This window comes from Eurosta solidaginis, chromosome 4, assembly GCF_040869045.1.
Source record: "Eurosta solidaginis isolate ZX-2024a chromosome 4, ASM4086904v1, whole genome shotgun sequence".
Classification (NCBI taxonomy): Eukaryota; Metazoa; Arthropoda; class Insecta; order Diptera; family Tephritidae; genus Eurosta; species Eurosta solidaginis.
The window spans coordinates 221,503,804-221,518,730 of NC_090322.1; the positions used below are offsets into that span (position 1 = coordinate 221,503,804).

Sequence of the window (14,927 nt, forward strand, 5' to 3'; positions counted from 1 at the left end):
CTGAAAAAATGTTTGTATAGGTATTTTTTTTTCATTTTATCACTTCACAGGACGTGAACTTGACCCCTGGGTTGATATCGTGCTATACGATCCGTGATTGGAATCCATTTCTAAAGCACAATAGAAATGGTGAATCCTTTGAATGAATGTGTTTGATTAGATCCATGTTTTATTGAAATATAAATATACAAATTGTTTGACAGACTCATATATATCATCTCAGTAAAATTGGTTTTTCTCCGTGATACTGCTATAGTACACGACACGGGCCCTGGTACACACAAATGCATATTGACAAGATTAAGAAGCTGCCCATAGTGGAACCATACAGGCGACTGCCGGAAAACATTGATACTTTTTTTTTATCTGATTTAGTATTTAAAGTTTTGACGATTTTGACCTCAGGCCATCGAATAACAAAAACAAACTACATGTTATTTGCGCGTTGCTTTGTATGTATGTCGCCCTGCTGGCACCTCATGTGGCTCCGCCATGGTAGTGTCATGTCACTGCAAGTGAAGCCAGTGAAATACAATATTATATATATACGTTTTTTGGGAAGTATAGAGAGATAGGGATCGATGAAGCAGAAAAAAAGTGAAGGAATAGACGGAGAGGCAGAAAGAGATGCAGGGAGAGAGAAAAGCAGAGGGAGGTGTCGATAAGGTGGATAAGAAAAAGATGGTGGGAAGGGGAAGGAGAATAAGAGGTAAAAACTTCTTCAAAGTTACGCAGATAGACCAAAGATACAGCAGAAAGACGTCTGCCCATTCTGCTAGTTCTTCCATAATATTGGACTGCAATAACTACTAGTATTAATAGAAAAATGTGTAGGTACCTACCCCAGGCGCATATATGACCTCCGCTGTAATCCAAAATCAAGTGTATATAATAAAGTGGAAATGACATTGACTTATCATCAGAAAAGGACGTAGCACCTACTGCAATGAAAAAAAAAAAAAATTTATGAAACCTAGATTGTATTAACATAAAATTGCGCCTTTATTTCTTTATTTGTAATAAACTTGAGCCATTTAAACTATAATTAGCGCGGACGGAGAAATTTTTGATTTTTTTAAACGGAGACTTTGATGAATATTGTAATTTATTTTTCAAAAGTCAAAAACTAAAGTTAAAAAATTTATCAGAATTATTAACGAATTAAAAGTTCAAAAACCTAGAATTAATCTCAAGAATCCATTCACAAATTCATTGACCCGATTACACGTGTAATATGCAACGGATCTCTTTTCTTCTCCGAATACAACTGCTTCTTTTATTCTTTTCGTTTCTCTTCCTTCTTTGCTTATTACATTAGGTTGCCTTATCAGCACAACTTAAATATATCAGAGCTAATATACTTTGAGCGTATTTACGTAGAATATATCAAATATACACGTAAAATAATTACATTGTTAGCGTATATACGCATTATACTACTCTGTTTACCTTGTTAAAAACAACAACATTATCTAAATGCATCAACATATGCGACCCGGCCTATGAAAAGGTGGCTTATGACTCAAAAAAGAAATTGCGAGAAACAGCTGTTAAAGATAAACAATGCATTTCTTCAGTTTCTTAGTAGTTTTTCTTTTGCATTATGAACAGTCATGCGCAAAAGGCAAAGCACAAACCAGTTTCTGACCGATAGTCCAAAAAATCTGAGGATGCCACCAAAGTGGCAGAAATGCCAATGATAGAATTTGGATTAGACCGGGTCACATATACTCATGCTTACATCTACGAAATACCAACATGATACATGTATACCGCACACTCATCAAATTATTTTCCAACTAATACTAGCTTAACATAACATGTAATTTACATCTGAAGGAACGTAGATTTTTTTCCATTTGAACTTTATTACTATTTTTGCTTTCATACTTCGGCCATTCTGACTTTATGGTTGCCCACAATCATATTAGTGTTGCTTTATTTTAAGGAAGTTGATTATTTAAGAAGCCACTTGCGCATATGAGATGCTTGTACAATACCAATGTATGGGAGCTGAGTTATTTAACAATATTCTATGTCACTAATGACGTATCTGTCATTTGGTAACACTTTATGGATAACGTATGGCCCTTTGAAAGTTTCAATTAGTTTTTTGTTAACTCCTACCGTGTTGTCAATATTTCTTATAACAACAAATTCCCCCTTTTCATACACTTTTGCAGGTTCACTTCTCTGAAGAAAATACTTAAGATTCCTCTCTTGCGATTTCTGAATTTTATTGGAGGCATCTGATCTAATTTAATTAAGGCTGATGTTACTTGAGTTTTGCCTATTTTCTAAATGTTCACTGAGATAGTCTATGGTAGTTCCACGTTGGCTAACCCCGAATAAGAGTTGAGATGGTGTATACTTTGTGGAGCTATGTTTGGAGTTATTCAACGAAAATTCGACTTTGACTAACATCTTGCTCCAATCAGCGTGATTAATTGGATTACTTAGTTTTGCCAGCACTCTCTTCAATGTACTATTAACCCTCTCTACCTATCCATTAGCCTGAGCTGAACCAATTTTAAAAGATAAGAAGTAAAATCAAGTGATGTAAAACACGTTCCTGTTATTCGTTTGGGTCTACTATAACTGGTAAAATACTTTTCAAAACATGATATTACTTCCTTCGTACTAGTTGATTTAACAGCGAATAACTTTACAAATTTTTTAAATGCATCAATAACAACAAATATGTGCTTCCGTTGCGAATCTATTGAAGGTGGAGGTCCAAAATGATCCACATGTAATGTATGGAACGGCACTGATTCTTTTGCAATACTATGGAGGTTTCTTTCATATATTCGAACTGGTGTGGAACACATTATACATTTAATGCAATTATTTATATAGTTTACAATTTTATCCTTTATACCTGCAAACCAGTAAAACTTTCGAATTTCGTCATATGTCTTTTCTATTCCTAAATTACCTATTTTTTTCATGAATAATACGCATTACAATAGATTCCATTTCCGATGGAACATATAATTGGAGGAAACTTGATTTGATTTGTCCAAAAACTATACCGTCCTGTAACTTGTAACATTCTACAATTTGTTTCTAAGCGTTCTCCAAGTTTTAAAATGTGTTCATGTCTATTCTGAACTGCTCGCGTCATGAAGTCTAAGTATTTCATATCCGCTGGATTAACTACTTGACATTTGATATTATCTGCAATACCGTTACGTTCTTAGAACTCTCAGTATGATTATTATAACTCTCATCGATAGTTTGACTGATCTCTTCAGAGGACATCACATCTGACAGCCCAGGTTGTGCCAATTGTTTGCGAACTGGCTCATTCTCAGGCGTCAGAGATGAAATTGCTGCATAGGGATAAATTTTCTTGCTTCTTGTCGTCAAATATGCCGTGCGTTTTAATTATGCATGTTTTTCACGGAACTCAGAATTATGGCATCTACTGGAGGCATCCACACCCCATTTCGATGTTGAATTTTATAGTCACAATTTTGTAATTCCAGTGCTCAACGGCTTATTCTCGGACAAACGTTTTTTCTATTAAGAGTTAAAGTTACCACGTTACAATCCGTAACAACCTTGAAAGCTATTCCTCGAAAATAGCAATCAAATCTTCTTAACGCATGTATTATTGCGAGTGTCTCCAGCTCAAAACTATGTAGACGTGACTCATGTGGTTGTGTTGCCTTAGTGAAATAAAATGCCGGATGAAATTTTCCATCTTCTTGCCGCTGCAAGAGAACAGCTCCAAAACCTACTTTACTGGCATCTGTATGCAGTTCTGTCTCTTTATCCGGGTTATAAGTTGATAGAATTGACTTTGACATAAGCTTAGATTTAAGTTCTTCAAAAGCTTTAATACATAGATCGTTGATTTCAAATTTTGATCTATTTCTAAGTAAACTTTGTAGAGGATTAGCAATCTTCGCGTAGTTCGGAATAAATTTTCGGAAATAGGAGAAGAGTCCTAAGCAAGCTTTAACCTCTTTTAAACTTCGGGACATAGGATAATTTTTTATTGAGTTAACATGATCATCACTTGGCTTAATTCCATTCTCGTTAATCGAATAAGCCAAACATTTTATCTCCTGAAAAGCAAAGCTACATTTGCCTACGTTTAATTCTAATCCACGCTTAGCAAGACGTTTAAGGACTTCTGTTAGCAATTCTATTTGTGATTTTAAATCGGTCGATGCTATGGATATATCATCAAGGTATACTACAATTTTCTTTGAATCTATCAAGTCCTGCAAACACCGACGTATATAACGCTGGTAAACCGATGGTCCATTTTTCAATCCAAAAGGTACCCTATTATATTGAAATGGGCCATCGGGTGTTACAAACTAGGTATATTTTTTCGACTCCTCAAAAAAAAAAAAAAACCCGTTTTGTAAGTCTAATGAAGAGTAAATTTTATTTCCCGCAAAATATTCTAAACAGTCACCAATTAAGGATATTGGGAAATTATCTTTTAAAGTAAATTTGTTTAATGTTCGATAATCCACACATTTACGAAAATTACCATTTTTCTTCTTAACCATCACAATCGGTGATGCATATGCTGAGTCACATGGCCTGATGATACCTTTTTTTAAAAGATCGTTTATAATTTCTCGCAAAGCAACACGCTCTTCTATAGTTAACCGTCTTGGTGCAAAATTAAAGAGAGTCTCACTTATTAGTTTAATATTCATCTTGTAATCACTTGGTTCAACCTCAATTTCTGCCATATTATAATTATTGATAATTATATTTCTTATATGCGTAATCATCTCAATAATAATAATAATAATAATCATCTCACTACTTAACTGAAGGTTTATATCAAATTTATCATGGGCACTATTAGTATCAATGATAAGTAACGCAAATATCTCAGTTCCCAAAGATGTTTCATATTCAATATTGGCATTAAATCTGTCTATTTTCTCTGATATATGAGAATCGCTAAAATTTTTGTTTTCAATCGCAAGTGACTTATTAACCTCTGTCATTAACGCAGGTTCATATATACAAAAAGATGAATTTGTTTTACTTTCACTTTTATTATTCATATTTTGGATTTCATAAGAAAGAAAAATATTAAGATTTTTTAGACATTTCCATCACAAAAGAAGAAGAAAATTATCTGTTACTACAAAAAGTATCGTTTTATAATTGTGGTTTTTATATTTAATATTACAATAAATAGTTCCATATGTTCGTATTTGCGCGTTAACCAAACCGCAATATGACGTATTAATTAATTTATCTTTTTCTTTAAATGACGTTTCAGACATCCGAATTAGGTTTATGGGGCTTGATGTGTCAAAAATTGATTTAGCGTTCGTTTTTTTTGTACACATACTTTCATTATTAAGAAATGCAACACTTACCTCATCTACAAAATTAATAAAATTCCCCGATTGTACATGGTTAGTTTGCATTACTGTAGCTACTGTCTTCTTCAAACGCTCAACATATTTCGGATTCGTACAAGCCTTGTGATCATGCCCCAGTTTTCAGCATTTAAAGCATACACCCTTTGGACGAACTTCATATTGACAATCATATTTAAGATCACCAAATTTGGAGCAATTGTAACAACAATTATTTACGGCTAAAATTTCGATCGGAACTTTGTTTTTGTTGTAACTTTGTATATCAGGTGACTGCCTTGTTGTTGTTGTTGTTGTTGTTGTTGTAGCAATGCTTCGCCCCACCTAACAGCCGCGACCGATCACAAATTGTCATCAATATCTTCTAACGGGAGTCCAAGGAAACTTGCCGTTTCAACAGGGGTGGACCATAAGGAAAGGGATGTTAGAGGCGTTGGTTCCACGTTACAATTAAAGAGATGTTTGGTGTCATGTGGGGACACATTGCAAGCGGGGCATACATTTTGTATGTCGGGGTTGATTCTGGATAGGTAAGAGTTTAACCTGTTACAGTATCCAGAACGAAGTTGAGCAAGAGTGACGCGCGTTTCCCTGGGGAGTATGCGTTCCTCTTCCGCGAGTTTTGGATACTTTTATTTAAGTACTGGATTCACCGGGCAATTCCCGGCATAAAGGTCCGACGCCTGTTTATGGAGTTCACCAAGGACCTGCTTGTGTTTTTTCGCTTCATACGGCTGGGATCTCAGGTGCCGTATTTCCTCAAAATGCTTACGGAGATAACTCCTTAGGCCCCTAGGCGGTGCTGGTTCATCAATCAGATGTCTGTTGGGATGCTCAAGATTCTGGGTATTCAACAGGAACTGTTTGGTCAGCATCTCATTTCTCTCCCTGATGGGGAGTATTCTCACCTCATTATGCAGATGGTGTTCTGGGGACATAAGAAGATAGCCCGTGGCAATTCTGAGAGCAGTATTTTGGCAGGCCTGTAGCTTCTTCCAGTGGGTAATTTTTAGGCTTGGCGACCATATGGGGGACGCATAGCACGTAACCGGCTGGCTAATTGCTTTGTATGTAGTTATGAGCGTTTCTTTATCTTTTCCCCAGGTACTGCCATCGAGGGATTTGAGGATTTTGTTACGGCTCTGAATTCTCTCGGTAGCGTAGTGCCATCGGCGTGGATGTTCAAAATGGTCGACATTTGGGACGTCCATGTTGTAAATAAGGTCGCGGAATATTTAGTCGGTGATAATGCCAGGTTTCGTGAGGCGAAAAAACTGGAGATATCAGGGAGGTAGCCGTTTATTTTATTGCATAGCTCATCGATATTTGGGCCTGGGCCTGTGGCCATTATTGTGCAGTCATCGGCGTAGGAAACGATTGAGACTCCTTCCGGTAGTGAAGGTAGCTTAGATATGTATAAATTAAACAAAAGTGGGAATAGGACACCACCCTGTGGCACCCCTTGTTTAATTATCCTTGGTTTCGATGTTTCGTTTCTAAATTGCACCGATGTCTGCCGACCACCCAGACAATTTGCGGTCCACCTTTTAAGACATGGGGGAAGGGTAGACCCTTCGAGGTCTTGCAGTAACGAGCCTTGGTTGACCGCATCAAAAGCTTTTGATAGGTCTAGCGCTACGAGTACTGTTCTATGGTGGGGGTATTGATTTAAACCGCAATTTATCTGGGTACTAATGGCATTTAGCGCGGTGGTAGTGCTATGGAGTTTTCTGAAGCCATGCTGGTGAGAGGCTAGCTGCAAATTTGCTTGGAAATAAGGGAGCAAAACGGCTTCAAGCGTCTTTGCTACTGGCGATAGGAGAGATATCGGACGATACGACTCTCCTATGTTAGCTGGTTTCCCAGGCTTTAGTAGCGGGACCACCTTGGCCATTTTCCATTTCTCGGGTATGACAAAGGTGGAAAGAGACAGGTTGAAGACATGCGCTAAATATTTGAAACCCTCTTTCCCTAGGTTTTTCAGCATCGGCATGGCTATGCCGTCTGGGCCCACTGCTTTGGATGGTTTAGCGCGACCAATGGCGTCCTCAACCTCTTTAGCGGTGATGGTGATTGGTGACGCGCTGAATTTGTGTTTATGTGCACGTCTATTGGCTCTCCATCTATCTTTGTCGACCGTAGGATGCGTTATATATTGTCGGCAGAAAGCGCTCGCGCATTTTTTCGCATCCGACAGCACTTGTCGCCAAAGGCGATGGAAACTTTGTCTTTGTGCTTAGTCGGATTCGATAGGGACTTTACGGTGGACCAAAGTTTACCCGCACCGGTAGAGAGGTTACAACCTCTTAGGTGCTCCTCCCATTTCGCCCGCTTGTGTTCGTCCACAAGCAATCTGATGCGTTGGTTTATATCCCTTATTTGGGGGTCGCCTGGATCAAGCTGTCTTATGAGGTCACGTTCTCTCGCTAAGTTTGCGGCCTCCGCCGGGAAGTGAGGCCGGATTTCGGGAATTCTCCCGGCGGGAATGAAACGTGCCGAGGCGGATTCAATGACCTTACGGAAGGCACGCTCCCCTTGGCGGGCGTCAGTCGGAATAGGGAGGGCAGCAAAGCGGTCGTCTGTAAAAGATTTATATTCTTCCCACTTTCCTTTTTTGAAGTTTATGAAAGTGCGTTTTTCGGTGAAGTCGGCTGTTGTGCCGGTTAATGAAATCGACTATCTCCGTAATCTTCCCAGTTAGTCCATTTCAGTTTAACTGCAGAATTCTGAAGTGCATAAGGGGAGACGCCGCCACTCTGGGGGTAAGTGACGGGTGACTACGCCTGGGTTGTGGAAGGCCAGGACGCAATTGCTGTTGTGGCCCTGGGACTGGGCATCCTTGGGCAAGCATTGGGGTACCCGGATGATTTGGGTTTGTGACCTGGCAACATGGCGCGATCAAACCCGCCGGGGGGGTTGCCGTCGCGGAGACCAGAACATATAGGAAAGTGGCACCACCCCAGGCAGGAGCTGCAATGGGCGGATGTCGCAAACATATATATTCTGTGCTGGCAAACGGAGGTAGGGACTAAGAGTCTCTTTCCCTGACCTACACGATTGCTGCCGGAAAAGAGGGGGGGAGAAGACGAGGACAGTGACTGATGCTCAGCATTGCTACCGACTCTACTACGAAGGTATTAGTTATGAGTGGTAGCAGCTGTTTGAGTTGTTGGCGCCGTGGGGCGCGAGCAGCAGCTGGTACTTGTTGTGGCTTGCTGAGCAGCGGGGCTGCTGGAAAGTAGTAGGGGGCGCTAAGGCGTTGAGTACGGAACGCCCTTGGGCGTGAACAGCAAGGAGCCACAAAAGACTTATAAAAGTTACATGGACGTCGGGTTTTGGGATCAAGCCCAGTACAACCTGTCCGATGCAACCATCCCTTACACGAGACACACTGAACAGAGTATGACCGTCCTAAAAAGATTCTTTTCCGGCAGATGCAGCAAAACCATTTCTTAGGACCGGGGTCAGGAGACGGACCCGGATTGGATTCGATGCCTTCCCGGAGTAAGAGAATATGGAGCAGTCCTGCTGCAAGGAGCTGCTGGGAGGATGACATTTTGTGGGAGGGACGCAACAAATTATATGGGGTCACACTGAAATGTCAGTCCTTGGTCGGGAAAAATCCCGAGTCGCTCCGGTACATAGAACCGACTGCCTTGGGAAGCGAGGTGAATGCCTTCGCACTGCGTTACGATCCTCTGCCATGTTAGCAGCATCTTTCAAATCGGTGATGCTCTTTGCAATACAAAATAATGCATATTCTATTGTACGATCTTCTAAACCATGTAAAACGAATGCAACCAATTCATATTCCGATACATCACTACCGCGCGCAATCGCTTCCATATCCTTTTCTTTCGGCGGTGCTGTAAAGCTTTGTAGATTTCTTGACGGGAAACGGAATGGCCAAACTCTGTTAAAGAATTTCTCAAAGCCAAAAATTTTAAAAGTTCATCTGCCTTGACCTGTTCAAAAATGTGTCAAGATGACGTATAAAATCTACTGCACTGTACATACGATTGTCACCATCAAACTTAACTATTGAGTGCTCAATTTCTTGGAACAAAGCTCTACGCGTTGGTTGTATAGATGCTGGTCATTATTTTCAAGCTCACGTATTCCTTTTTTAATTTTAAAATGTCTTACTGTTTGCGCAAAACTAATAGCTCTTCATCCAAGGCATTGAACATTTTGTTCGAATCAAATCTATTTGCGGCGTTTGTATTTTCTACGGCTTCTTTTTCATTTTCGGCGGTTTCAATTAAAATGGCAGCGGCATCATTGGCATAACCCGTTCGGATTTTGTTAGGTACAACGAAATGAGCTCCGACGTCGGCGGCGTTGTTGGCAGCGGTATGAACGTTGACGGTGGCGTTGCTAAGGGATCATCAGCTTCTATTCTGAGGTTATTACTAAAAATTTCATCGATTGCTGCGGTGTATGTATTTTGGTTATTTTGGTGTACAGCGAAATTATTTTCAACGTCGTTAGCGGCGGAATGGTTAGCAACAGCGTTAAAGGCAGCTTCAAATCCAACTGCTTGAAAAACTTTGTCCTTCGATTTTGCATCATGGTTATCCCAAAGCAAATGGCATGTATTATTCGGATTTTTTGCGATTTCGTGCGAAAATCTTTCGTAGGTCTGCTACCGTAGCTTTTGCTTCTACCCCAATGTCAGCAGCTGCTAGAACTTGTATTAACTGCTGTTTTTTTAGAGAATTTTCCATTTCGCGAATTTTGTTGTACTTATTAAAAAGTGTATTTGGGCAAATCATGACGGAACGATACAAGTTGGCAGCATGGTGACATACCTACAAACATAAATAAAAATTCTATGTACTTTGTTTTTGTAAATTCGATGGACAAATGTCAAAATCGTACTGCGCCGGAAGTTGATGTATCAAATCAAATAAAAAAAGTTTATAATCAGCTGTCCCATGCTGCCACCTTGTATCGTTCCGCCATGGGGCAAATGTACTTTTTATACTCAGTTGAGCAGAGCTCACAGAGTATATTAAGTTTGATTGGATAACGGTTGGTTGTACATATATAAAGGAATCGAGATAGATATAGACTTCCATATATCAAAATAATCAGGATCGAAACAAAATTTGATTGAGCCATGTCCGCCCGTTAACACGATAACTTGAGTAAATTTTGAGGTATCTTGATGAAATTTGGTATGTTGGTTCCTGAGCACTCATCTCAGGTCGCTATTTAAAATGAACGATATCGGACTATAACCACGCCCACTTTTTCGATATCGAAAATTTCGAAAAACCGAAAAAGTGCGATAATTCATTACAAAAGACCGATAAAGCGACGAAACTTGGTAGATGAGTTGAACTCGGAATAGAATATTAGCAAAATTTTGGACAATGGGCGTGGCACCGCCCACTTTTAAAAGAAGGTAATTTAAAACTTTTGATAGATGTAATTTGGCAGTCGTTGAATATATCATGATGAAATTTGGCAGGAACGTTACTCCTATTACTGTATGTACGCTTAATAAAAATTAGCAAAATCGGAGAAGGACCACGCCCACTTTTAAAAAAAATTTTTTTAAAGTAAAATTTTTACAAAAAATTTAATATCTTTACAGTATATAAGTAAATTATGTCAACATTCAACTCCAGTAATGATATGGTGCAACAAAATATAAAAACAAAAGAAAATTTCAAAATGGGCGTGGCTCCGCCCTTTTTCATTTAATTTGTCTAGGATACTTTTAACGCCATAAGTCGAACAAAAATTAACCAATCCTTTTGAAATTTGGTAGGGGCATAGATTTTATGACGCTAACTGTTCTCTGTGAAAATGGGCGAAATCGGTTGATGCCACGCCCAGTTTTTATACACAGTCGCCCGTCTGTCCTTCCGCATGGCCGTTAACACGATAACTTGAGCAAAAATCGACATATCTTTAATGAACTTAGTTCACGTGCTTAGTTGAACTCACTTTATCTTGGTATGGAAAATGAACGAAATCCGACTATGACCACGCCCACTTTTTCGATATCGAAAATTACGAAAAATGAAAAAAATGCCATAATTCTATACCAAATACGAAAAAAAGGATGAATTTGGTAATTGGATTGTTTTATTGACGCTAAATATAACTTTAGAAAAAACTTTATAAAATGGTTGTGACACCTACCATATTAAGTAGAAGAAAATGAAAAGTTCTGCAGGGCGAAATAAAAAACCCTTAAAATCTTGGCAGGTATTACATATATAAATAAATTAGCGGTATCCAACAGATGATGTTCAGGGTTACCCTGGTCCACATTTTGGTCGATATCTGGAAAACGCCTTCACATATACAACTACAACCACTCCCTTTTAAAACTCTCATTAATACCTTTAATTTGATACCCATATCGTACAAACTCATTCTAGAGTCACCCCTGGTCCACCTTTATGGCGATATCTCGAAAAGGCGTCCACCTATAGAACTAAGGCCCACTCCCTTTTAAAATACTCATTAATTCCTTTCGTTTGATACCCATATTGCACAAACGAATTCTAGAGTCACCCCTGGCCCACCTTTATGGCGATATCTCGAAACGGCGTCCACCTATGGAACTATGGATTACTCCCTTTTAAAATACTCATTAACACCTTTCTTTTGATACCCATATTGTACAAACAAATTCTAGGGTCACCCCTGCTCCACCTTTATGGCGATATCTCGAAACGGCGTCCACCTATGGAACTAAGGATTACTCCCTTTTAAAATACCCATTAACACCTTTCTTTTGATACCCATATTGTACAAACAAATTCTAGGGTCACCCCTGGTCCACCTTTATGGCGATATCTCGAAAATGCGACCACTTATACAACAACCACCACTCCCTTTTAAAACCCTTATTAATACCTTTAATTTGATACCCATATCGTACAAACACATTACAGAGTCAACCCTGGTCCACCTCTATGGCGATATTTCGAAACGGCGTCCACCTATAGAACTAAGGCCCAATCCCTTTTAAAGTACTCATTAACACCTTTCGTTTGATGCCCATATTGTGCAAACAAATTCTAGGGTCACCCCTGGTCCACCTTTATGGCGATATCTCGAAACGGCGTCAACCTATGGAACTAAGTATTACTCCCTTTTAAAATGCTCATTAACACCTTTCTTTTGATACCCATATTGTTCAAACAAATTCTAGGGTCGCCCCTGGTCCACCTTTGTGGCGATATCTCGAAACGGCGTCCACCTATGGAACTAATGATTACTCCCTTTTAAAATACTCATTAACACCTTTCATTTGATACCCATATCGTACAAACGCATTCTAGAGTCAACCCTGATCCACCTTTATGGCTATATCCCTAAATGTCGTCCACCTATAGAACTATGACCCACTCCCTCACAAAATACTCTTTAATGCCTTTCATTTGATACACATGTCATACAAACACATTCCAGGGTTTCCCTCGGTTCATTTTCCCACATGGTTATTTTCCCGTATGTTGTCACCATAGCTCTCAACTGAGTATGTAATGTTCGATTACACCCGAACTTAACCTTCCTTACTTCTTTAAATTAAACTTTGGCGTGCGCGATCACTTCTGAAATGTAATATCCAACCGATCTCTTTTCTTCTCCGAATACAACTGCTTCTTTTATTTTTTTCGTTTCTCTTCTTTTTTAACACGCGTATATCCGTTTACGCTTAAACTTTATATTGACTGCTAGTCGACAAACTATAAATACACCTCTGAAATTGCTGCGCATAAATTTTGTCCTACTAAATTTCAATACGCATTATACTCAGATGTAACTGAAATATGTGTCTTTGTTTCACCCTCTACACTAATTCTATGTATTCTATGTGTCTCCACAATTCATCGCAACTGATTTAGCTATATGTTATACCCTATGGCCATCAGAGCGTTGCGTCTCCGCTTTTCGGTACACCCTGTTGCTGTAGGTAGTTGTTTAACCACAGCCGCTAGATGGGTCTCCTAAGCATTATCTAAGCGAAGATAGGCGTTTTTTAACACGCGCAAACGAAACGTATACGCGCGTGTTAAAAAACACGGCTAATATCATACTTTTCAAGAAGAATTACCAATACTTTAACCCATTTTTAATGCCTAGCGGCAAATATCCGCCCTGAATGGTGCAATCCTGTGAAAATTATGACACTCTTAAAATTACTTGGCCTAAATCTGTGTACATACTTACCAGGTATGTAAGCATAGTTGGGTGTTCCTTTGAATTTGTGATAATAATTTATAACAATGGGTGGTATTGTATACGTGGATAATATGAGTATGTATGCAATTAAATACGGCTTTAGTTGTTTACGCAATGTTTTCCAATTATTATCCATAACAGCATTAATCTCCTCTTTTAATTTTTTATTTATTGTTAAAGTTAAGTCTAAAATTTAAATCCAAAAAAATTCAAAAAAAGTGGTTAAACAATAGCCTAAAATGATGGACGTAACACAACCCAGGCTCAAATTTTTACACATAATAAATGATGAGCCTAAGCAATAGATCAAACATATAAATTTTAAAGGTTTTACTAACTCTAATACCTTTCTTGAAAATCCCAATTTTTTGCAGCACATCATGATTTAAAACTCGCTCCAATTGCGCATAGAATTTATGTTGGTTAAAAATCATATAAATCACTTTAACAAAAGCAATTATCATTTGACACATAAATAAAATTGACTGAAAAATAAAACATACAAAATTACATAAGTACTCGTAAACCAATAAACACGCTGGTAAATGCAAAAAACTCAATGATGCTCAGGACACAAAAAAGGCGAAAAAGCTGTGAAACATTGAACAATGCGCAGTTTTGAACATTGTCTAAGTTAGCTTGAACTGGTCCATGAGAGCTCACATAGACTGAATGAGTCCGTAGTGTTACCAGAAGTTTGTTTTAACGACCAAACTGAAAAACCCTATCAAAAACCAGGACCTATGTTATAAAATAACTGTGTCCTGTTTGGCAAATACTAGAAGCTTCCTAGGACTTAAGCCACTTGTTGCTTCTTGATCTGACAGCTGTATCACTCCTAATAGCTGGAGTCTTAGCCTGGCAAGCGTAGGGTACGAGCACAGAACATGCTCTATCGTTTCCTCCTCCAACCCGCACTCCTTACATCTGCTATCACTGACCAAGCCTAATTTAAAGGCACGTGACGTCAGAAGGCATTGTCAGAATACCCGTCATGAGTCTACAGTCCTCTCTTTTTAACGATAGAAAGAAGCAACTTTGTTAGTCTAAGGTTGTAAGACTTACACATAATTTTGTACACTTTACAGCCCCGCGCCTGAACCCACGCCTTTCCCGCTTGGTGGATCATTTGCACCTCTTGCCTTCGTTTAATCTTGCCCAGTCTAATTGGGACGTCTACGGAGCCAGCTTCAAGGGATGCGCCCTTTTTAGCTAGTTCGTTCGCTTTTTCATTCCCATCTATTCCCATATGCAATCGGACCCAATATAGATGTATGCTTCTCCCTGTCCCGATTATCTCCAGAGACAGCTTATACTCTAACACGCAAATAGATGCTGTGCTATGCA

The 14,927-nt window shown here is 39.0% G+C and overlaps 1 protein-coding gene across 1 annotated transcript in view; it reads right to left on the reverse strand.

Annotated features, from left to right (window-relative positions):
* The window catches only part of LOC137248781 (odorant receptor 63a-like), a 35,698-nt gene extending 21,654 nt beyond the window's left edge, over window positions 1-14,044 (reverse strand). The window contains exons 1-3 of the mRNA XM_067779684.1: window positions 13,927-14,044; window positions 13,569-13,766; window positions 843-941 (exon numbers count right to left, since the gene is read on the reverse strand). Coding sequence (XP_067635785.1) covers window positions 843-941; window positions 13,569-13,766; window positions 13,927-14,044 — 415 coding nt within the window. The remainder of the gene's footprint in view (window positions 1-842; window positions 942-13,568; window positions 13,767-13,926) is intronic.
* Between the last annotated feature and the right edge of the window lie 883 nt (window positions 14,045-14,927).